The 21,832-nt window shown below is 39.9% G+C and overlaps 3 protein-coding genes and 1 pseudogene across 3 annotated transcripts; 2 read left to right on the forward strand and 2 right to left on the reverse strand.

The window, feature by feature from the left end:
* Positions 1-312: 312 nt before the first annotated feature.
* LOC141842932 (pectinesterase-like) lies at positions 313-2,216 on the forward strand. The gene is made up of 3 exons (XM_074730921.1): positions 313-1,196; positions 1,377-1,621; positions 1,691-2,216. Exons 1-3 carry the CDS (start codon positions 353-355, stop codon positions 2,144-2,146), a joined length of 1,545 nt encoding a protein of 514 aa, XP_074587022.1. The 5' UTR covers positions 313-352; the 3' UTR covers positions 2,147-2,216.
* A 1,267-nt stretch (positions 2,217-3,483) lies between these two features.
* On the reverse strand, positions 3,484-5,497 carry LOC141843643 (uncharacterized). Its single transcript, XM_074731695.1, has 4 exons — positions 4,980-5,497; positions 3,964-4,903; positions 3,796-3,879; positions 3,484-3,710 (listed from the first exon to the last, which is right to left on the reverse strand). The coding sequence occupies exons 1-4, from the start codon at positions 5,442-5,444 to the stop codon at positions 3,613-3,615; spliced, it is 1,587 nt and encodes a 528-aa protein (XP_074587796.1). The 5' UTR covers positions 5,445-5,497; the 3' UTR covers positions 3,484-3,612.
* Positions 5,498-6,579: 1,082 nt separating this feature from the next.
* On the reverse strand, positions 6,580-12,401 carry LOC141843707 (uncharacterized; annotated as a pseudogene).
* Positions 12,402-18,806: 6,405 nt separating this feature from the next.
* LOC141843030 (trimethyltridecatetraene synthase-like) lies at positions 18,807-20,780 on the forward strand. The gene is made up of 2 exons (XM_074731042.1): positions 18,807-19,736; positions 20,050-20,780. Exons 1-2 carry the CDS (start codon positions 18,828-18,830, stop codon positions 20,671-20,673), a joined length of 1,533 nt encoding a protein of 510 aa, XP_074587143.1. The 5' UTR covers positions 18,807-18,827; the 3' UTR covers positions 20,674-20,780.
* Positions 20,781-21,832: the final 1,052 nt, after the last annotated feature.

Below are 21,832 nucleotides of genomic sequence, written 5' to 3' on the forward strand. Positions count from 1 at the left end.
GATTCAAACTCTTGTCATCTTCTACAAGTCTACTGCGTCGTAACCAACTCAGCTATGCCCCGGAGGTCAATTATATTCTCAATATTATAAATCAGTAGAATTCATGTCATTGATCGATCGACAATAGTTGATTTCATTTACATGGAAGATCATTGCATTGCATGGACAAGTGTTCATGATTAATTGGCTTGCTTCAGTAAATATATTTATTGCCACCAAGAAAATATATATTTAAAATATATGCATGCAAAAGATTTCCATGCAAACAGCTGGCACGCGTCTCTGATCGACTCTATAACATTCGGAAGCTCTCGTTGCATGGAATTGTAAGCTCTTGCATTAGTAGATTTGTATGGCTACTACTACTCCTCTGTTTCTCCTTCTCCTCCTCCTCTCGACGCCGGCGATGTGCTTAGAGCCACAGTGCACTACGCCGACGAAGGATCCAGGCCACCGGGGCAAGCCGTCGCAGGCAGGAAGCTACTTTGTCCCCTCGCCGTCCTTCGTCTCCACCCTCAAGTCTACACTCGAACAGATTAGTAAATTGACCTCGCTGGTCTCCTCCTTCGCCCGCCACGCAGGCGGCGGTCGTCTCGCCTTCGCAGTCGCCGACTGCCTCGAGCTGCTCGACCTCTCATTCGACGAGCTCACCTGGACCCTCTCTGGCGGCGGCGAGGGAAAGCCTTCCGACCTCCATTCCTGGTTGAGCGCCGCCCTCGGCAACCAGGACACCTGCAAGGAGAGCCTCTCCGATGCCGGCGCCGCCGGTCGATTCATCGCGAAGCTCGTCTTCAGTGAGCTCGACAGAGTCACGTCCCTCGTCTCCGACGGCCTCCGCGAGATCGCTGGCGCCGGAGGAAAACAGAGGAGGCTGATGGGACCCAATATCCCGGAATGGGTGTCGGCGCAGGACGGGAGGCTGCTTCTGGCTGGCCAGCGACCGGCGGTCGATGTGGTGGTGGCGCAGGACGGGACCGGGAACTACACGACGGTGGCGGCAGCAGTGGAGGCGGCGCCGACGGAGAGCGGGAGGAGGTACGTGATATATGTGAAGAAGGGGGTTTATAGGGAGAACGTGGAGATTAAGAAGGGGAAGTGGAATCTGATGCTGATCGGCGACGGCATGGGGCAGACCGTGATCTCCGGCAACCGGAGCTTCGTCGACGGCTGGACCACCTACAGGAGCGCCACCTTGGGTGAGTTGAAATTAAATTTAGAAACCATTCCATTTTTACAGAGATTCCTGCAAGTAAATCCGATCGTCATCAATAAAAGCATCTGATAAATTTATGCATTCTTTGAATTTACACCATTCAATTAGTTATTTGATCGCAGCTTTGTACATGGATTATTAATCAATCGGTTCATGCATGCAGCGGTGGCCGGAAAGGGGTTCATCTGCCGGGACCTAACGGTGGAGAACACCGCCGGCCCTGCGAAGCACCAGGCCGTGGCCCTCCGCTCCGACTCTGACCTGTCTGTTTTCTACCGCTGCGAGTTCGCCGGTTACCAGGACACCCTCTACGCCCACTCCCTCCGCCAGTTCTTCCGCGACTGCTATATCTCCGGTACCGTCGACTTCATCTTCGGCAACGCGGCCGCCGTCTTCCAAAACTCCCAAGTAACCAATCGCTCCAAATAATCATCTTCATCAATATTAATACTCATTAACTTGAATTGACTCACGCAGATTCTATCCCGGCGACCGCTGCCGGAACAGAAGAACACGATCACCGCCCAAGGCCGGAAGGACCCCAACCAGAACACCGGCTTCTCCTTCCACCTCTGCAACGTCTCCGCCGCCGCCGACCTCGTCTGGGCGGGGACCAACTCGACGGCGACGTACTTGGGCCGGCCGTGGAAGCAGTACTCTCGGGCCGTGTTCATGGAGTCGTACATTGGGCTGGTGATACAGGCGGAGGGATGGCTGGAGTGGGCCGGCGACTTCGCGATCGAGACGTTGTACTACGGCGAGTACATGAACACCGGGCCGGGGTCGGGGTTGGCGGGCCGAGTCAAGTGGCCGGGCTTCCACGCGATGCTCGACAAGGCGGAGGCGGCCAACTTCACCGTGGCGGCGTTCATCGATGGCAACTTGTGGATACCGGCGACCGGAGTCAAGTACACCGCCGATTTGACTGTTTAAATATTTACTTTATTAAGCTAAATTTTCACGCGGACTTGTGAAAATTAGTCATTATTTCCTGAAATCTTTTTTTTTTACTTTTATTCTATTTTATCCTATCAAAATAAAATTTGTAAACGTTTTTATACTATATTTTTAATGTAATGTATCATTTCTCATTTACAAATGCTGTTTTTGAAAAAACTATTTGGGATATTTCAATTTAATATAAAATTTAAAAATATAAATTAATTTTAACTTTTGGAGCACTCAGTTCTAGTTATTCAAACTTTGATTCTAACAAAATTAAATTATAATTTAAAATGATTAAATTCAAATTTAATTTGAGTCATTTAAATTTTAAATTAATCATATTCGTACCAAAGTTAATTATGTATAACAAATAAAAATAGATAAAGTTTGATTTGAATTCAATTCGAATTTTATAATTTTAAATAAAAAATATTGATAATTTTGAAAAATAAGAATCACATATTTCTCGAGTAGTAGCAGTTGAGTGTGTTATGTTGAGCATGTTACATTTTTCGTATATCATTTTTCATTATATATTTTCGAGCCGTAACTCTTGAGCCAACACTCTATATGAAACTAATCTCCATTTATGAAAAGGTTAAACCTTTCCCGTTATGTTTGAAGGAGGTAAGGGAAGGAAATGAAAGGATAAATAAAGAAAAGAAAATTTTAATCTTTGTTTGGGATAGAGTAAGTTAAAGAAAAGGAAAAGAGAAAGGTAAGTTTTATCTTTGCATTCTTACACTTTTATTTGAAGTATAAAGAAAGGGAAGAAAAATTTAAAAATATTTCATTTTAATTTTATCTCTTATTTTAAAATATTAATTTTCAAATTAACTAATCTATTTAGATATTTCATCTTTACGCCGTCATTTCACACAACGCGCATCACAATCATCCAATGTTCAATCATTCACACTTCACGACGTCAATGTCGATCCTCGCTACAAATCTCTTCGAGGACAAGACTTAAGAGAACAAAGACAGATAACTCTGATATTTTTTTCTTCGTTTCCTTTAAGAATAGAGATTTATTCAAAGAACATCGTTGTCTATTTTAAAATCTTCTATATCTCAGCTTCTACATACAATACCGATAAAATTTTATAATTTTTCATTCATATCTCTATATGTGCGATAGTTTTTAAAAAGTAAATATATTTTTATAACTTTCCTCCCAAACAAACAACACATTTTAAATTAATAAACCTTTCATCCATCCAGAAACATAAATATTATTTTTCGTCTCTTTTTTCTTCTCTTCCCCGTCCTTCCTCTTTCGTTAAAGAATCTTTTTTCATCTCATCCAAACATAACGTCAATAATACAGATTCAAATATTTAACTTTTTATCTGTAAGAAAGTTTCTTAATGAAAAGGTAGCAAAGAGCACAAGACAAAAATGGAAACACGAGAAAACTTCCATGGAGTGGCACAAATTCGGTCGCCAAAACCTTACAGAACCCTACTGGTGGCTGGAACTCTCGGTTTGCCATTGAGCCTTGCTTCAGTTCTTCCATGGAGCGGCAAGAACGGAAACACGAAACAAGGCGCTGCACCGCAGGCAAAAGCGAAAAGTGTGAGAAACGAGTGATGATGAATTAAAGGCATTTGTCAGCTTGTAGACGTTGAACTTACATTTTGGAAATCTTTCCGATTGATCAGCCTCCATAAACTGTATATTTGCAGGGGAAGCAGAAAAGGAATAGCTCAGGGGTTGATCTGCTCAGAGTTCAATTTGTGTTCGGTGAGAGACTTCGCATTGAAGCATTGGTTAAGAAGCTTCTACGATGAAGTATATATTACCTTGTCCGGGGAAGATCTTGGCCTCTTTCAGACCGGCGATACGATCTGGAACCGAGCAGTCGTTGCTTGGTTTCTTCAGGTGTTCCGACGATAGCTTCAGTAGTCGACGGCGGTCTTCATTATCATCGACGCCGCCGCCGCCGCCGCCGCCGCCAGAATCTGATGAAGCAGATGCTACGTTACTTGCGATTCTGCCTTTCCTCCCTATCTTTATTAGCTTCTTGAACTGTTTCGCGACATCCTTCAGCAGATTATCGGAGGAATTACTGGTAGCAATGCTTGGTTTTTCAGCGATCGCCCACTTCTTCCTCGCCCTTGAAGCAGCAGCCTCCACTGCACGTTGCTCTTCTGGTGGCTCCTTCTCGATGTCCAAAGCAGAGCTCGACTTGGCTTCCGATTCGCACTTCGAGATCTCATGCTTTTCCAAGTTAGCGTCACAAATCTCTGACTCTTGGCTCGGCCTCGGTTCTTCTCCGTCCAACTCGATGTGAAAAATGGATGTCTCTTCCGCGGCGGCTGGTCCCCGGAGTTCTTCAACTCCAGCGATCTCCGAAGCCTCTAGCCTTCTCGGCTCGTCTATGGAATTCTCGATCGTAGCCTCATCGAGGACTGCACTCGACTTGCAACGCTCCATTCCTCGAGCGATAGTTCCTCGCTTTTGAATTTGATCCTTGGGAACCTTGTAGGATGCGAGATTCTTCAATTCGCCTAGATTAGCAGTGCTCTTGCTTCTTGCAGGAATCCTGCCGGTTCGCGAAGGAGTGTAGTGATTAGCAGCCTTGTCGGGCCTAGCAGGTGGCTTCAAGTTTTCCTTTCTGAGGCTGGAAAAACTTGGAGGAGATCGCGCCGGCGCAGCTGAGGAATCGAGATTCTTGTTCTTGGAAGAAGATCTAGGGATGTTTCTTGTTAAGTGTTTCTTGGAGGAACTGTCGTCTGGTTCCTGCCAAAACAATTCGTCGCCATAGATCATTGATCTAACAAAAGAGAAGATATCGAAAAAATTGGCTAATGAATACCTCTTTTTGTTCTGTGTTAGGAAAGTCTCTTCTTCTCGCCTTCAGCTCCACCCAATTCTCCTTGAACCTGTTCTCCATCGTCTCCATCTCCCTCCTCCTCTGCTTCCCCTTCGATCCCTCCTCCTCCTCCCTCAGCTTCGCGCCCCGCCTCGCAGCGTAATCCTCGTAAGCCCTTCCTTTGGCAACCTCGGACCGGCTCAGCCTCATGTTGCTCTCCAATTCGTCCACCATCTTCAGCAGCAGGTCGCCGTCGAACTCCACCGAATCGCCAAAATCCTCCGCTTGGCTTCCGCTTCTCCTCGCTCTGCTCTGCTTGTAAGCAGCGTAAAAGCTCTCCAACTCCTCGAGCTTCGCGTGCATCTCGCGGTTCATCCACCGGCGGTCGTCTTCGCAGGCCGATCGGAAACGGAAGATCTCCATGGACGGCCGGACTTCGAGCTGGTCGGGCGGGACGTTTAGCTTCATCGATGCCGCGTTGGATTAAAATCCGATCGCCGGCGACGGAGGTGGATAAGGGCTTTGAAAGGATCGTCAATTCTACGGATTTTCTTCGCTCTTTCTTTGGGGAGACTTTGATGGATTGAAGTTGGCATCAACTACGTGCGTGGAATGCACTCTGTGTCCTCCAGCTTTGGAAGAGATGTCCGAAACGCAGGAGGTCGTTATTGACCGTTGAGGGCGGGGGATCCGCTCCAATTGTGATTGTAAACTTGTTCATTTCTTTTCTCTTTTCGCCGAATCAATAAAGATCAGGTTATTCATGTTGAGGTGCCAGTCTTGGAGGGGATCCCGGCCGAACATTTAAACTCCCGTGCTTGGACGTTAGTCCGTGGATCTGACGTCAACGGTTTGGTCTCTGAAAGAAGCTAACCATTGAATGGGAATTGGGGACGCTGCCACGTGGCGGGATAAGGTTCATTTATAAATATATGGCTGCGTGCGGCGTGTAATTTTGTGACTGCCAAGTGTTTGATAATGATTTATGGCATTAAAATAAACGTAGTTTATGTGTTACAAGTAATGATGAGGTGTCATCCAAACTGTCCATCAGAAATCGTGCACGTCATGCTGAGTTACGTATCAGAATTCAATGACTCAAAATGATGGTGCAGATCCAAAAGAAAAGTTCACTAATATTTCCAAGATTTGACCTGATCATCAACGAGATTAGAGTATAAGTTAGTGATTCAATAAATTGTAGAAGGTTAAATGAAAAGGCTACCATCCTACTGATACAGAAGTGATCATTTGCCCTAAATATATTTATGATTTTCTTAGTCAATGTATCATTTTTTTTTTATCTATTTCAATCCTTGGGAACCAGCACCAAACAAAATGAGACATGAGACTCTCCATATACAGTTGGACTTATAAAATAGAGTTCTTTCATGCCACCAGATAATTCCAGGATTAAACAAGAGATTACATTCCAAGTGGAACAACGAATGCCTTAAAAGTATTTATTTCATGTCGGCATTTTCCTTACCACTTCAGCAACGCTTGAAGAAAGTTGAAGATATTAATCAGGCTAGTTTTTCTTGAGCCCAGAAACTTCATCCTGAGAGGAGAGCTTGATTGGAGTTTGAACATGGAACAAACTTCAATCTGACGTAAGAAGGGAAATCATGGCGTCAACAGACTGTGGGCCATCATTATTTACACTTGGGATTATTTGTTGCGGGGAGATGAATCGAACAAACTCTTTCAGCTCTGTGAAGCTGCTGTGCTCACTGTATGGAACTTCGTACCTGGAAAGAGGCAATAATACCACAGTTTTATGAAAAATGTAAAATTTTTTTAAAAAAAAATAATTTTGCCTCTACATGGTCAACAAATAAGTGCTTTAACTCGTGCCAACTTTTTGCTTAAAATTTCTTATCTGCTACTAGACAAGTCGACGACTGATTTAATTGAGCATTCATGATTGTTGAACAAAAGTTACCTGATAATGGTGCCCTGCTGCCACCTTCTCCCAGGAGTCTTCTTTTTGCCTTTTCCATAGGCCCAGCCAGTAGGTGAGATAGCAACTATAAGATCATAGCGAGCCTGGCCAGCAACATGGAATAATGTATCACAATCAAGATGGACGTGTCATGTTTTATGGCTGTATTTTAACAATATTTCTTTTTTATTCCGAAAGGCGCAGATGAAAAGATTTGGCAAAAGACAGCTGAATGATATTTGCCTTACAGAGTATTGACTGGCTGCAAATTTCATTCTTTTGAAACTTGCGAGTGTCCACATGGGAACCACATGAACATGGCTCTCCATCTCATTTGCAGTCAACCATTTCATGTCCTCCTCGGGAAGTTCCAAGAGCCTCAACAATCTTAGCTTTGCAGCTCCAATATAAACTTTCTTTTTCAAAATCCGAGCAACCTCCAGATACAGCCTCTCTTTTCCTGTAAACTTGTGTTCCATTAGCGTAAAGATTAGCCAATAATTGAAGTTGAGGAGGATGAGAGATTACCAATTGTGTAACTACCAATCAAGAAAAGAGTTTTTGGATTGAAGGCTTCTGCTTGAATTGCCTCAATTACAAATTGTATCACTGCTTCTTGTTTCGGAAAATCATACTGCACCATTAAAAAAATGAAGTTGAGTACCCACTGTAACAGGTCCAATCATGAAAAAGAAATTCAGGGTCATACTTGAGGGTTACAATAGGTTGTATCAAGAATAAGTGTATGTATACGACATGACTGCAACAGAGCATTGTTCGCCATCTCTTCAGAAAAGCGGAAGTCCCCTGTGTGTAAAACTACCTAATCAAGGTTGCATATAAATCATTTCCGGAAAAGTATCCAAATTTACAAAGCTTCATTCGAGGTATCCAAAGGAGTTGAGATTTAATACCTTGCCATTAGGTGGTTCAAAAAGAATAATTATCGCTCCAGGGCAGTGGTTTGCATCAAAACATGTCAAACTGACACCTGCGATAGTAATTTTTTGGTTCAAGGGTAAAATCTGCAATCTGTCCCATGGCACACCAAGCTTCATATTTACCAAGTTCGCTGTGATTGAGGAGCAATAAATCTTCCCATGGCAGAAATTTTTTGTAAGACCTTGGTAATCTGTTTCAAAAGTTACGAACAGGCATTTTGAATTTACAACATTTTAGTATCTGCTTTAAACTTTGATATTTCATTAGCCAAAAAAAAAAAATACTGCTAGTAACCTCAGATCGAATGCCTAATAAACAGACTGCTAGTAACCTCATACAGAATGCATAATAATACATTACACTGTCGCCAAGAAATTAACTATCAAAATAAAACATCACTTATCACCTATATATTATAACACATCCTAGTTGAGCATTTACCATATTTGACACATTATTCAAAAATCAAAAATCTAACAATCTAAAGCAAGAAGTTATGAGTATTCAATCAGCACATGAGGTGAACCTGACAGATGAATAAGCAAACATTTCCTACTGTTAGTTATACTTCTATTTTTACAATTCCAATATCACAAAAAAAAAACAAAAATAAATGATAGAACCACCAAAGTTCTATTTGTACTACTACTTAAAAAAAGGCAATAACTGAAAACTCAAAGGAATTGACAAACTGTAAATGAGCAAACAAGCGCCCACAGGAAAATAAGTCCCTCGTACTTGAATTGTTTAGCTGATGTAATATGGACATGTATTAGTTACACTACGAGCCAGAGGATAATCAATAACTTACGATCCATATGGAAATGTGTTAGAAACCAATGAGAGCAATCTCCTCTTAAATGGCGAAATGCATCCTGCAAATGAAATTGTCAAATAGATGACGTTCAACTTGATGAAAGCAAGAATAAAGTGGAAGAAAAATTCACACTCTCCTTAGAAATCAGAAAATTGTTGAACCTTAAGTTGTTCATTCTTTTGTGAATATAACAACCTTAAAACTTGCTTATATTAATTTTAAAAGGCAAAAAATCCTAGCCCAAAGTAGTAGCTCATATAATTGATGGATTCAATAATGAAATGGAATCCGATGGGATAGAAAGCAAAAAATAGCAAAGAGAAACACAGGTTCATTATCATAGGCACATGACATACATGAAGCAACCTGGTAGACAAAAAGAGAGTATGATAGGAATTATACACCATATCCTAAAATGTTCTTGTATCTAGAGCCACTCATACTATTCGCTGGAACAGAGTCAAGGAACAATAATGAGAAGTAACTCCAGTTAGTTAAGACTCATATTTACATGATATTCAATTAGAGGTAAGAAAACAATCAAAAGTTAAGTGCTTCAACTGTCACTGACATCCTAAAAAAACTAAATCCTAACAGCCAGCTTAAATTTTAAACTATCAAACCACTACTAAAGTTTCATTTTCTTCACCATTTGTTGGCATAAAAACATCTTGAATTTTAGAAAATCAAGTTCCCTATCATTAGCAAATTTTTAAAGATATATAGATGTACCTTGTCTTCACTATTAGGTAATATACATCAAAAATCAAAGTTCCAGTACAGAATCATAAATATTTTGGTAACAGTGAAATCGTTCCAGTCTCATTGCTGTCCTGTGAGACTCAATAGGAAATCAGAGATATATCACAATCTATAGGTAGAGAGTGCAATAGTAGCCTAAAGGACAAATAGGTCATAGGCCATAAAAGTAGGATGGAATTATGCTTGATGTTGTGTCTTCAAAATTCACCAACAGATGTTAAACTAGACCGATATACTTATGACAGAGCATCCAAGAGAAACAGCTTTAACAAAACTAACCTCTCTTATTTGTCACTAAAATTAAATTTCTTTGAAGTAATTCAGTTATCTTGCTACTATCTTACGTGCTCTAAATTCTGAAGCTGGTGCCAATGATGATTAGACGAATTCAGCATAAATGCCTTTTCTAGGACTAGAATCCACATTCCTCAATTTGTACTAGAAGGTTATTATATAATTGCTTTTTGTTGCTAGCGATAAACAAGGAACCCAAGAAAGAGATGTGACAGATATACAGATAGACCATCAAAGTTGATGTTTAAGGGAAAAAAACACTTCAAAAGGCAAGCATATGATACCACTCGAAATGGAGTCCCAGCTATGCAACACCATTGTGGTGTGTCTCTAAATTTCACCCTTCTAGTAGCGGTAGAAGCTCTCTTAGGAATTGGAGCCTTAGATGTTTTTTCACAAAGTGGCTTGCTGGTCTTATGAACTCTCTGTCCATCAACAGAAGAACCATGAAAGTACTCTGTGATCAATTTATTTCCAGGCACTTGTAGTTTTATCTTCTCATTTCTTGCTGCAGAAGTATTTTTATCCATGTATTGGACAAGTTTATTCTGCCGAAGCTCATTGAGTGCATGCATAATCTTTTTTCTTGGTCCAAGGGCATCTATACCTATGTTCAGCAGATCCTGCAATGTAAGGATTGGCAATGTTAAGTGTTTCATTTCAATCAGGACAAGAGAATATTAGCATCAGAGTTTCAGTAGCACACTCAATAACTGGAGCAATTGAGAGGCTATAGCTAGGTTAAATCTGGAATTTTTTAAAAATTCGTTCTAAGGCTTGTTAGACTGAAAATGGAACTTAGAATTGAAATGTAAAGAAGAGCTGCAGCAGACAGGATTAGATTTTAAAACAATAACAAATCACCTAGCTAGTTTAGAACATTCAAATGGCTTGGTTAACTTGGCTGAAGGCAAACATCTGGCTCAATTCAGTGAGATAATAGTTACGCCAACAGAGGAAAAGCAGCAAGTTTATTGTTTTGGTAAAATCACTGCCCTGATACAATAAGAGTGTGTTGTATATTTGAACGAACACCAAGGACATTTTGAAGATCATACACAGAGAAAATGAAAAATTAAATAAATATACATCTCGTACCTCTTCTGTCAATGACTGGAGTGTTTCCCAATCAATCTCTTCCTTTACAATAACGTCTTTGTACTTGGAGAGACCCAAAGATTGTAACCATTGGATGACAGGGCCGTTATCAACCACATTAGGTGAACTTGATTTTGCCTCATCAGTGTGACTGGCTACCTACATCATGATTTGTTGATTACTGGCAAAACCTTCCGATCCACCTTAGAGCATGGAAAAGAAATGAAGAGAGCTATTGTAGAACATAAAATCATTTAAATGGTTTTAGATCCAACATTCATAAAATTAATACCAAAATGAATAATACAATAGGAAAGATTGGAACTCCAAATTCAGATCTAGCTTTTTTATATGCGTTAAACATCACAGCATAGGAATTGAATATCCACTGAAAAGTAGTGTCGGTAGAATTCTGCAAATTAATAGAAGTAACATCGAGAAAAGGGAAAAAAGATAATAGCTTCCTTAAGCTCCTTTCATATTAAATTACCGTTTAACATATTTAATACATGGGCAATTGGTAATTGATTGCCACGGCTGAAAGGAGTAAGAACCAATTAGCTTACAATCAAAAAGATCTTATATGCTTAAAACATTTTAATAAAATAAACCTAAAAAGACAGCACAGTAATTATGCCATAAATCAGTAAAAAAACACAATCCCAATGTAAACTCCGCTTGTCTGTTTTCAGCCAACCAAACAAAAGAGAAAAACAAGCTGAACAAATGAAGTGCCATATTACTTATACCTCCATAGTTCCAGCCTTGTCGAGGCAATCATTTGTGTGAATCTCTCGCAGCTCGTTACTAAGATCAGTAATATCTTCCCCACATAGTGGACACTCTACTGAAGTAAATTGTTCTGAGCCAGTTGTTTCACAGAAGACCTCATTTCCCTCAAAGATTTCACCATGTGAGGAACCTCCTTCATCCATGCCGCAGCAGAGATTTATCAATTCATTTAGCTGTGTGCCAACCTCTAAAACCTCACAATCGTCCTCAACCAAGTGACCACCTACATTGATGTTAGCAACTGATTTTTCTTTCGACGCCAACAACCCTGACTCAATGGATCTGGAAGAGTAAACTGCCTTGAAATTTCTAAAGCCTCCGTCTTCATCTTTGCCATCTTCCGCCTTCGAATCAGCAGATTGGAAAAATGAATACTTCTCATTCTGGAGTTCATTTCTACAATCAAATTGCATCAGGGGTCCCGGACACCACCAGATGAAGAAATGCCCATCGAGGAACAATCCCTCCTTCCCACCTTTACTCGCTCCTCATCCTTGGTCAAAGTGCTGGAAAACGGAGCAGCGACTTGAAGACCTCCTGGATTTTCTCGATTTTCTTTACCTTCGGCTGTTGCAGCGGTGGCCCTTCGCGGCCGCTTCCTGGGGCGGGAAGCATCGGCAGGTTTCAGTGCGCGCGAGCACGGATCATTGAGGGAGGACAGGATCCGACTCTGGGCGACGGAGAAGGCCTCGCTAGGATTCTGGAAATCATCGTCATCGTCCTCTGACATCCCGCAGGCTAGGGTTAGGGTTCCGAGCTGGGTCTTGGACGACATGGGCGAGCGATCCAAAACACGCGCCCTTCTGCGAGGAGATTTCAAACGGAGGGAAAGCGAGCAAAGAGGGCGGCCTGAAAAGAAAGTAGATTGCAACGGTGGACCGTTCATCCAAGAATGGACGGACATGATTTCGTAAAACTAAATAAGCCCAATTATGTTTGTGGGCTTACTAAATGGCTCATTTCTCAGACTTTTCGAATTAATTTTGCTAAAATCTTCATATTATTAGCGGGCTACTATCATAGATATTAGTATATCATGTCATTTTTAAAAATCCTCTAAATCAATAATTTTTTTTATTATATGAGCAATATTAAGCGTATTTTGTGTAAAATGTATTCCTACTTGATGTCATAGACAATTAAATCACCGATCAAGAATATGCGATCTTAATCATCATCGATTCCACTGGCTGAAGAACTTAGGCAAAGAAGCTGAACGAACGGATTAGCTGGGAGCTGGGATTCTCCGCAAGCCACTTCGACATTCAAGTCAGCAAAAGGAGGTAGAGGAAATGAAGAGGAAGAAGTACGTGAAGTAACCGAAGTCGATCGAGAAAGAGCTCTTCATACCTACAGGTAGAGCCGTCAAACAGACCAACCCACGACGGGGCGGGCCAACCCATAGCGGGCTCATCATATGGCGGGACGGGGCGGGCTGACCCACCAAATGGGTGAGTTACGAAATCTCCAACCCAACCCAACTCAAGGCGGGCTACGAATTAGGCGGGCCAACTCGCGAGCCTGTTAAAAAATAAAAAAATATTTAAAATTTTAAAATTTTAATTATAATTTAAATGGATTAAGTTAAAATTGTTAAATTTGAATTATAATTTTGAAGCTTAAATTGTAATTTAAATGAATCAAACCCACTAATTCATTACGTTTTCTACTTTAATTTTAAAATTTAAAATAAATAAATAAACTTCCTCAACCCGCGGGCCAACCCAAGCCCGTCGCGGGCCAACCCACGCGAGTCGCGGGCCTAGGCGGGGCCTGAACCCATCTTAAAATGGGTTGATAAAATTTCAACCTAACCCGCCTAAATTATTTGGCGGAACGGGCCAACTCGACTGGCCTAACCCAAATTGACGGCTATACCTACAGGGGAGTTTATGTATTCATCAAAGGGAACATTCCTATTGACACAGGGGCAGACTGTGATGGTATCTGAAGAGACAACTTCTGAGAATTGCTGACAAGTGAGCCGATAATATAGCATATGGGGAACTAAGTCTGCAAACCTCATAAACGCCCTATGACTTGGTCGTGTGGATTGTTCTTGTCTTTTAGCCATGAGTAGAGACACAGAAGGATCTAGGGGGTCAAGCCTAATAACCTAGTAATTATCCTAATACTTTGACAGAGCTCGCACGCTTAGTTGTCTTCTAGTGCTGGGGATGGTCGAGAGGGACCGAGCCGACGTTGAGTAGAGTGGTCAGGTTTGTTGAGGCTGAGCCGATCGAGGTCGGGCGCAAGATCGAGAATGAGGTCGAGTGGCCGAGATGGTCGAGAGTATGGCTGAGTGGCCGAGAATGAGGTTGAGTGGTCGAGCCGGCTGAAATTTGAGTCAGCATTACATGAGCAACGTTGATCGGGCTACGTGGAATCAAGCATGTGATTTCACATTAATATAATCCGAATAATATGAAAATATTAATATTTAAATTTAAGTTCAAAAATATATGTGATATTTAAATTTAAAAAATATAAATAATTTTAATTTAATTTGATTCAAAATAAAATTAGAGTTCGAATTCAATTTGAAATATTCAAACTTTGATTCGAATAGAATCGAACTATAATTTAAAATGACTGAAGTTCAAATTCGATTTAAATTATTCGAATCTTAATTTTAATATATTTAAATTAAAATTGTGTAAAAATGACTAGAGTTCGATTCGAGTTTGCCTTGTGAGTGGCTTGTGAATAAAATATTATAGATTCAAATTTCATTCGAAAAAATTATTAAACATATTCACTCAATTCGATTCAAATTTGAAAATTTTAAATATGAATTAAATATTTTTCAAATCGACCCAAAAAACTCGTGAACAAACTCTATTCTTTTGCATCCATACACATGACTAACTTTCTTTAATATTAAAAATAATACATATTTAATTTTTTATATTTATTAAAATCAAATTTATTTTCTATTAATATTAAAAACTTGTAATAGAAATACAATGAGTTTGATCTGAAATATTTCTAAGATGCCTTAAATTTAATACTTCAATCCATATCTAAGGGCATAATATTATATTCAAGAAGTTGTAAAAGTGTATAATTAACTTGATTTTAAATATTTTTGAAGTACTTAAGAACCCCATAATCACTTTAAATTCAGACAATTACAGTCCTAAATATCTCCTGAGTATAACTATACTCTTAGATTTGAATTTCACAATCTAAATTAAGAATTGTGAATTTTTAAAATCTTGGTAGTCTCAAGATAATTTGGTATAAACTCATGGGCACAAATCATGATGACATCTCCACTTTTCAATTGGTCAAATGAACCCACTTTTCAATTAAAGTCAAATGAGCATCCCATCTAACATTGAATATCCAAATTACTCTTACCCTTATTCTTTTATAGTAGCTACCTGCTAACTTCTACTTGTTGTAGAAGCTAGCAAGTAGTTGCTACACGTTGTAGAAACTACATACTAGTTTCTACACATTGTAAAAACTACATGCTAGCTTCTATACGATCGATCGTGATTAAATTATGTTCATTTGAAATGTAATGAGTGTCATGGAGTCTCTATCGCTTGTATTGCTGATTGAAATGTTATTTTAATTACGTTATTAACTCAGAGAAGCTAAATTAAAATAATATAAAATCATCGTTGTAGAAGCTAGCAGGTAGTTATTACACGTTATAAAAGCAACATGCTAGCTTTTACACGTCCGATCGTGATTAGATTATGTTCATTTGAAATATAATAAGTGTCATGGGGTCCCCATCATTTATTTTGCTCGTTGAAGTTATATTTGAGAGGTATCCTAAGACAATCGTCTAAGGTTATACTATTTATTGGATAAATAAAAATTTACTATTTGAGTGCACATTCTCTATGTGTTTGATTGGATGTTAAACTCATTTACTTAATGTTCATAAACTAATTCATAGCATGAGAGAATTTATGATTGGATCACAACTAGTGAGCATCTCTACATGCACAATTATGAATATATTAAAATTATTCCTAGTCGATGAATTGATGAGCATGAACATCATCGATTTCGTTGAGACTGACATGTTTTAAACTCCTTGGTTTACCAAGAAGTTGTCCTCACTAGCGGGAGACACTGGATATTGAGAGTTAAACATGACTGCTTCTATTTCAAGATAGAAAAATATATTTGAGAGTTAAGGCATGAGGAGACATTTAAAGAAACATGGAATAATGTCTGTGCCAAATTGTACAAGGATTTGCTCTACAAATGCAGACTAAATGACTTAAGATCAGTTTTTATCCTAGTTGATGTTTGGGATGCATGACAATTCATCTAGGCTGCAGAAAGATGGCAGTCAAATTTAGCGATAGCTCGAGCCAACAGAAACACCGAGCTGGCTGATCTTAGCATTGGATCCACAAAGCATATACATGAATTTGGTGAGTTTATAATTAATATATTTATATTAAAATTATTTAATTAGTAATAATTTTATTTTTATTTAATTATATTATTTAATATTCAGGAGTATAAGCTATAACGATCTCCTACTTGTTAGGAGATTTTTACCAAGGTATACAAGTCTAAGGATGACACATTTGTCGATCCTCGATCGTAGATATTACATATAAGAATTTAAAATTTAAACTTATTTAACTGTTAATAATGATTTTAAAAAAAAAATTTATATCTCATATGAATTTATTTTTAAATAGGATGAAATAACTGCTAGAGTTGCACAAGTGTCTCAGCTTGATAGAGAGGGAGGCGAGATGCATACTCTCTCCACCGACCAGATAAATGAGATCTATTATAATGTGGTCGGTGGAAGAAAGAAAAGCTCCACCATCTATGGTCTTGGGTCCTAAACGAGAGTCGTTTATGACCGTGTGATTGCCCCTAGAGCCAAGGGTTGTCCTAGCGGATCATCTATTAGGGTAGAAGCTCCAGAATAAGAAAATCAATAATTGAAGAATCGACTTTCCACATTAGAGGTGACATTTCAAGAGTCTCACCAAGCCTAGTTGCGAATACAAGGAAATTACGCAAGAAATATGCGAATTCATGGCTGGCATGAGTCATACGGCGAAGCCATCGCATGACTTTGACTCACATGAGACTTAGGACCCTTACGACCATCAAAACCCTGATCAGTAACTGCTAGAGGTATGTTAACATTTTTAACATTTCTTTTGTTATTTCATTATCACTCGTGAACATGCAAATTAAATTTATTAATTTTCATAATAGATATATATCTCTGATTTATTACTAATCTATTTTATTATATTTTTTACAACATTAACACTTTTAGTTGGATATTTTAGATATTTCATAGGTTATGATTATATTGAGACATTTGATATACTATCATTTTATTCAGATATTTGATATGTTATTATAATATTTAGATATTTGATATTTATGTTTTTATTATGATTTAATTAGTTTAACTTGAGATATTTGATATATTGAATATATTCATTTGTTATGTTTGAAATGTTGTGATTGAATTAATTTAAGATATTAAAATTGTTAAGTTGTTGTATTAATTTAACTTGTAGCGTGATTGAATTGTTTAAGATAATAAATTTAGTTGTTGGTTTGATTTGTGATTGTAGTATTATTTATTGAAGTTGTTGGATTGTATGTATTATTAAAACCATCACCTGTGATGTTTATAATTATTTATGAAAATGTAAATAGAGAACTATGATAAATAAAAAGAAGCTATAAAATTTATTAGGTATTAGTGATGGAAATTTTAGTTTGTTGCTAAAGTTAGCAACGGAAATTTTAATCTGTCGCTAGCGACGAAATTAAATCAGAGACGGAACAGTGCATTCTATTTACGATGTTAACGACGGAATTAAATTTTCATCGCTAATTAGTGACGGATATTTAGTGTTAGTGATGAAATTAAATTTTCATCGCTAATAATAGCGACGACTATTTAATATTTTGTGATTAAATTTAGTGATGAAAATTTAATTTCGTGTGATATCAGTGATAAAAAATTTAGAAATAAAAAATTTCATTGTTAATTGATCGTTAGTATCATTTAGCGATCGATTAATAATGAAAAAGTCCATCGTTAATCGTTAATATTTTTGTAGTGTTTATAAACTATTCAAACGAGTTGTTCCTGAAATCTTTGGATCCGAAAGCAGGGTTCGTGAGGTTGACCGCAAAGTCTCCGTGCTCTGAAACACATTGCGCTTACGAAGAACTTTACCCGCAATTTCCACGTCCAACTTTATCAGGAAAATAAAAGTTTTTTCCACTGTCTTTTTCTTTTTCTTGTTTTTTTTTACTTTTTGATTTAATTTTCCAAAAAATTATGTCTACACTGGAAGTTGCAGATGACTTTAGCACTACCTAACGCGGTCAAGAATCTGCGCTGATGTGTTCGCAGCGGTTAAAAGCATTACGGGGATCTTTTACGGCAATTTGCTAGGACACGTATAAACGTTAAATTTGATGAAAAATTCAGGTCATGCGACCGTGGACTGAAGTATCCATTGGACTTGAAATTGGAAAAGATAATATCTTAACATAAATTTTGACATTTACATCAATGGATATTTAATAATAATTTTTTAATTTATTTTTTATCAGATAATTAATAATTTACCGATAATATAAAATTGTTAAGATGATAAATTTCATTTTTATAAAAAAATATTTATTGACAAAAAAAAATTCATGAATTTATCTTTCATGAATAAAATAAATATTGGAGTTTACATTCAAACGAGCATATCAGGACGGTAAATACTGTGAAAGTCGGTTGCCGATGTCTTACTATAATGTTTGGGTGAAAATTAATCTTATAGTATGCTGTAAATGTGAAAATTAATCCGTAAATATCTAATTAACTACTGAAGTATATTATAGTTGCATAGCAAAATTTTGGGTGGGTGAGGGGCGATAACTTGATAACACAAATATTGACTTCAACAGTGAGTTTTCGGTCTTCAACAACCTCTTCGATCGTGTTATTATGTATTTTAAAGCTAAAGGTAATGGGAAGGAAGAAGTAATGTAAGAATGGTGGAAGTTCACCATCTTCAATTATAAAAGATAAATAATAACAGCGGTCAATTATGAAAATGGGACCATGAAATGAAATGAAATGAAATAATAGTCTTTCGAGCCATTTTCTAATTATAAATATGACTCCCTTCCTCAGTGTCTCCCCAACCTCCGGCATCTCTCTACAGCCGATCTCCACCAAATGGCGCTCCCTCAGTGGGCTATCACCTTAGCCATCGTGCTCGCCGCCACCGTCGCGCTTCTTCGGCGGAGACGAGGGCGGAGCGTTCCCAACCTGCCGCCGGGCCCCCGGCCGTGGCCCATCATCGGCAACCTCAACCTCATCGGCAGCCTCCCCCACCGCTCCATCTACGATCTGTCCAAAAAGTACGGCCCCCTCATGTCCCTCCGCTTCGGGTCCTTTCCTGTCGTCGTCGGATCCTCCGTCTCCATGGCCAAGTTCTTCCTCAAGACCCACGACCTCTCCTTTGTGTCCCGCCCAAAAACCGCCGCAGGCAAGTACACCACCTACAACTACTCTGACATCACCTGGTCGCCCTACGGCCCTTACTGGCGCCAGGCCCGCAAGATATGCCTCATGGAGCTCTTCAGCGCCAAGCGTCTCGACTCCTACGCGTACATCCGGGTGGAGGAGGTGCGAGATCTGAATCGCGCCCTGTTCGCCGCCGCTTCCTCTGCCTCTCCTGTCCTCCTCAAGGACCATCTCTCCACCGTCAGCCTCAACGTCATCACCCGTATGGTTCTGGGGAAGAAGTACCTCGACCCGGCGGTGGAGAGCGCGATCGTGTCGCCGGAGGAGTTCAAGGAGATGCTCGACGAATTGTTTCTGCTGAACGGGGTGATGAACATTGGGGATTCGATCCCCTGGCTGAATTTGTTGGATCTCCAAGGATATATTGGGCGGATGAAGAAGCTGAGCCGCAAGTTCGATCGGTTCCTGGAGCACGTTCTCGACGAGCACAACGAGAGGCGCCGGCGCGAGGGTACGGAGTTCGTGGCCAAGGACATGGTCGATGTGCTCCTGCAACTCGCCGATGATCCCAATTTGGACGTCAAACTCGAGAGGCACGGCGTCAAGGGCTTCACCCAGGTGCGTACCGCACTACTCTACTCTCTTTTCTCTTCTTAGTTCCAGCATTTTGTCGAACACCGTTACCGCGTCAGATTCAAGCCGAACTACTGTTTTTGATACTTCATTTATTATCAATCATTCTTCTGATCGAACAATTATCGATAATTTTGGCCATCGCAATCTCAGTTTCTTTACCGAGAATCTTCAACCAATTAAATCTGGAGAAGAAATGGCTTGCAAATCATCAACAAAATCTTTGAAAATTTTCAATATTGGAACTACTATTTGTGACTAGAAACGAATACTATTTAATATTTGAACAAAATTGTAGGACATGATTGCCGGTGGCACAGAGAGCTCAGCGGTGACTTTGGAGTGGGCCATCTCGGAGCTCTTGCGTCGTCCTGAGGTGTTCGAGAAGGCGTCGGCGGAGCTGGACCGCGTGGTTGGCCGCGGGCGGTGGGTGGAGGAGCGCGACATCCCCAGCCTACCCTACATCGAGGCGATCGTGAAGGAGACGATGCGGCTCCACCCGGTGGCGCCGCTGCTGGTTCCCCGCCTCGCCCGCGAGCAGACCACCGTCGACGGCTACGATATCCCCGCGGGCACGCGGGTGCTGGTGAGTGTGTGGGCCATCGGGCGTGACCCGACGGTGTGGGACAATCCGGAGGAATTCCAGCCCGAGCGGTTCGAGGGTAGCACGCTGGACGTTAAAGGGCATGATTACGAGCTGCTGCCCTTTGGCGCGGGCCGGCGGATGTGCCCCGGCTACAACCTCGGGCTCAAGGTCATCCAGCTCACTCTCGCTAATCTTCTGCACGGGTTCCGGTGGAAGCTGCCGGCGGGAAAGAAGGCGGAGGAGCTGAGCATGGAGGAGATCTTTGGGCTGTCGACGCCGAAGAAAGAACCGCTGCTTGTGGTGGTGGAGCCGAAGCTGTCGGTTGACCTTTATTAAGGGTGATTATTATTAATCCAGTGTGCACTATAATACTGCCAGTAGTAGTTAATTAATAAGTTGTACTGCCATATAAGCTTAATTTATGGGTGAATAATAATGTTTGTCGCGAGTGCTTTTATGTCAACCAAAAAATATTACAATTATTTAAAAAAAAAACAAGCTTCAGTGTTTTATTGTTTTATCAAAAGGTAGTTTTTCCTCCAAAATTATGCTAATTGTTAAACTTAACTCACGTTACAAAATTTTAAAATTATTTTATATCTAATTTTAAGATATTTAGTTAAAATTTTGACATGTTTTATTAAATATTTTTCCTTTTAGAGCAAGAAATATCTCAAACCGAGAAATATTGTCAAAATAAATTCGATTATTGGCAAGGACAAAGGCCCCATGCTCTATTGGCGGCTAGTTGATATGAATTCCACACTTATGGTTCTCTTTTGCGGATCAGAGAGATCAGACAAGAGGCAGAACCTTTCAGATCTTACAACCCAATTGATTCGAAATAGCTGGTCTGGGCCTACATTGCTGTCAGATAAATTCAAAAAATTAAGATAGTGTTTGATTTGATTTTTTTTTTCATTTTTTTTATATTTTCTAAAAATTATTATTTATTTTGTATTTTTCAATCTCATTCTTTAAAAAATGAGAAATTATTTTTCTAAGAATATAAAAAATGATAAAATATTATTTTCTGTAAAAAAAAATAAAAACTGTGGCTGGTAAATAGAAAACGCGAAAACGCGGCTACAGTAACATCGCACGCCCTAACCCTGATTGCACAACTCCTTTCTCCCCGACGCCGCAACCTTAGTGTCCTTCGGTCGCTGCAACCTCAGTGCCCTTCGGTCGCCGCTGCTAACCGTCGCTGCTTCCCTCCTTTCCCATCACAAGCGGAGAACCTCGCAGAGATCTAGTCGCCATCAAATGCGTCCCCTACGACAATCCCTATTCTTCCGCCAAGTTGGGAGGAACAGTGCGGTGATGGCGTCCACGAGATCCGTGCAGAAGACCGAGGAGGAGTGGAGAGCAATCCTCTCGCCGGAGTAGTTCCGGATCCTTCGCCTCAAGGGAACTGGCGCTTTGTTTGGATGGGGTGAGAAAATGTTCATTAACAGAAGGGGAAGAGAGGGGAAGGGATGGAAAGGGAGGAGAA

This window comes from Curcuma longa, chromosome 12, assembly GCF_044706935.1.
Source record: "Curcuma longa cultivar G26 ecotype Majalengka, Jawa Barat chromosome 12, ITB_CL_G26_1.1, whole genome shotgun sequence".
NCBI classification, from domain to species: Eukaryota; Viridiplantae; Streptophyta; class Magnoliopsida; order Zingiberales; family Zingiberaceae; genus Curcuma; species Curcuma longa.

Coding starts and splice junctions, on each gene's coding strand:
- LOC141843643 (XM_074731695.1), bottom strand. CDS start 5,444: ATGAAGCTAAACGTCCCGCCCGACCAGCTCGAAGTCCGGCCGTCCATG. Junction 4,904..4,979: donor CTAACACAGAACAAAAAGAG/GTATTCATTAGC, acceptor TTGTTTTGGCAG/GAACCAGACGACAGTTCCTC. Junction 3,880..3,963: donor CAAGATCTTCCCCGGACAAG/GTAATATATACT, acceptor AACTCTGAGCAG/ATCAACCCCTGAGCTATTCC.
- LOC141843030 (XM_074731042.1), top strand. CDS start 18,828: ATGGCGCTCCCTCAGTGGGCTATCACCTTAGCCATCGTGCTCGCCGCC. Junction 19,737..20,049: donor GCGTCAAGGGCTTCACCCAG/GTGCGTACCGCA, acceptor ACAAAATTGTAG/GACATGATTGCCGGTGGCAC.
- LOC141842932 (XM_074730921.1), top strand. CDS start 353: ATGGCTACTACTACTCCTCTGTTTCTCCTTCTCCTCCTCCTCTCGACG. Junction 1,197..1,376: donor CTACAGGAGCGCCACCTTGG/GTGAGTTGAAAT, acceptor TCATGCATGCAG/CGGTGGCCGGAAAGGGGTTC. Junction 1,622..1,690: donor CCGTCTTCCAAAACTCCCAA/GTAACCAATCGC, acceptor TGACTCACGCAG/ATTCTATCCCGGCGACCGCT.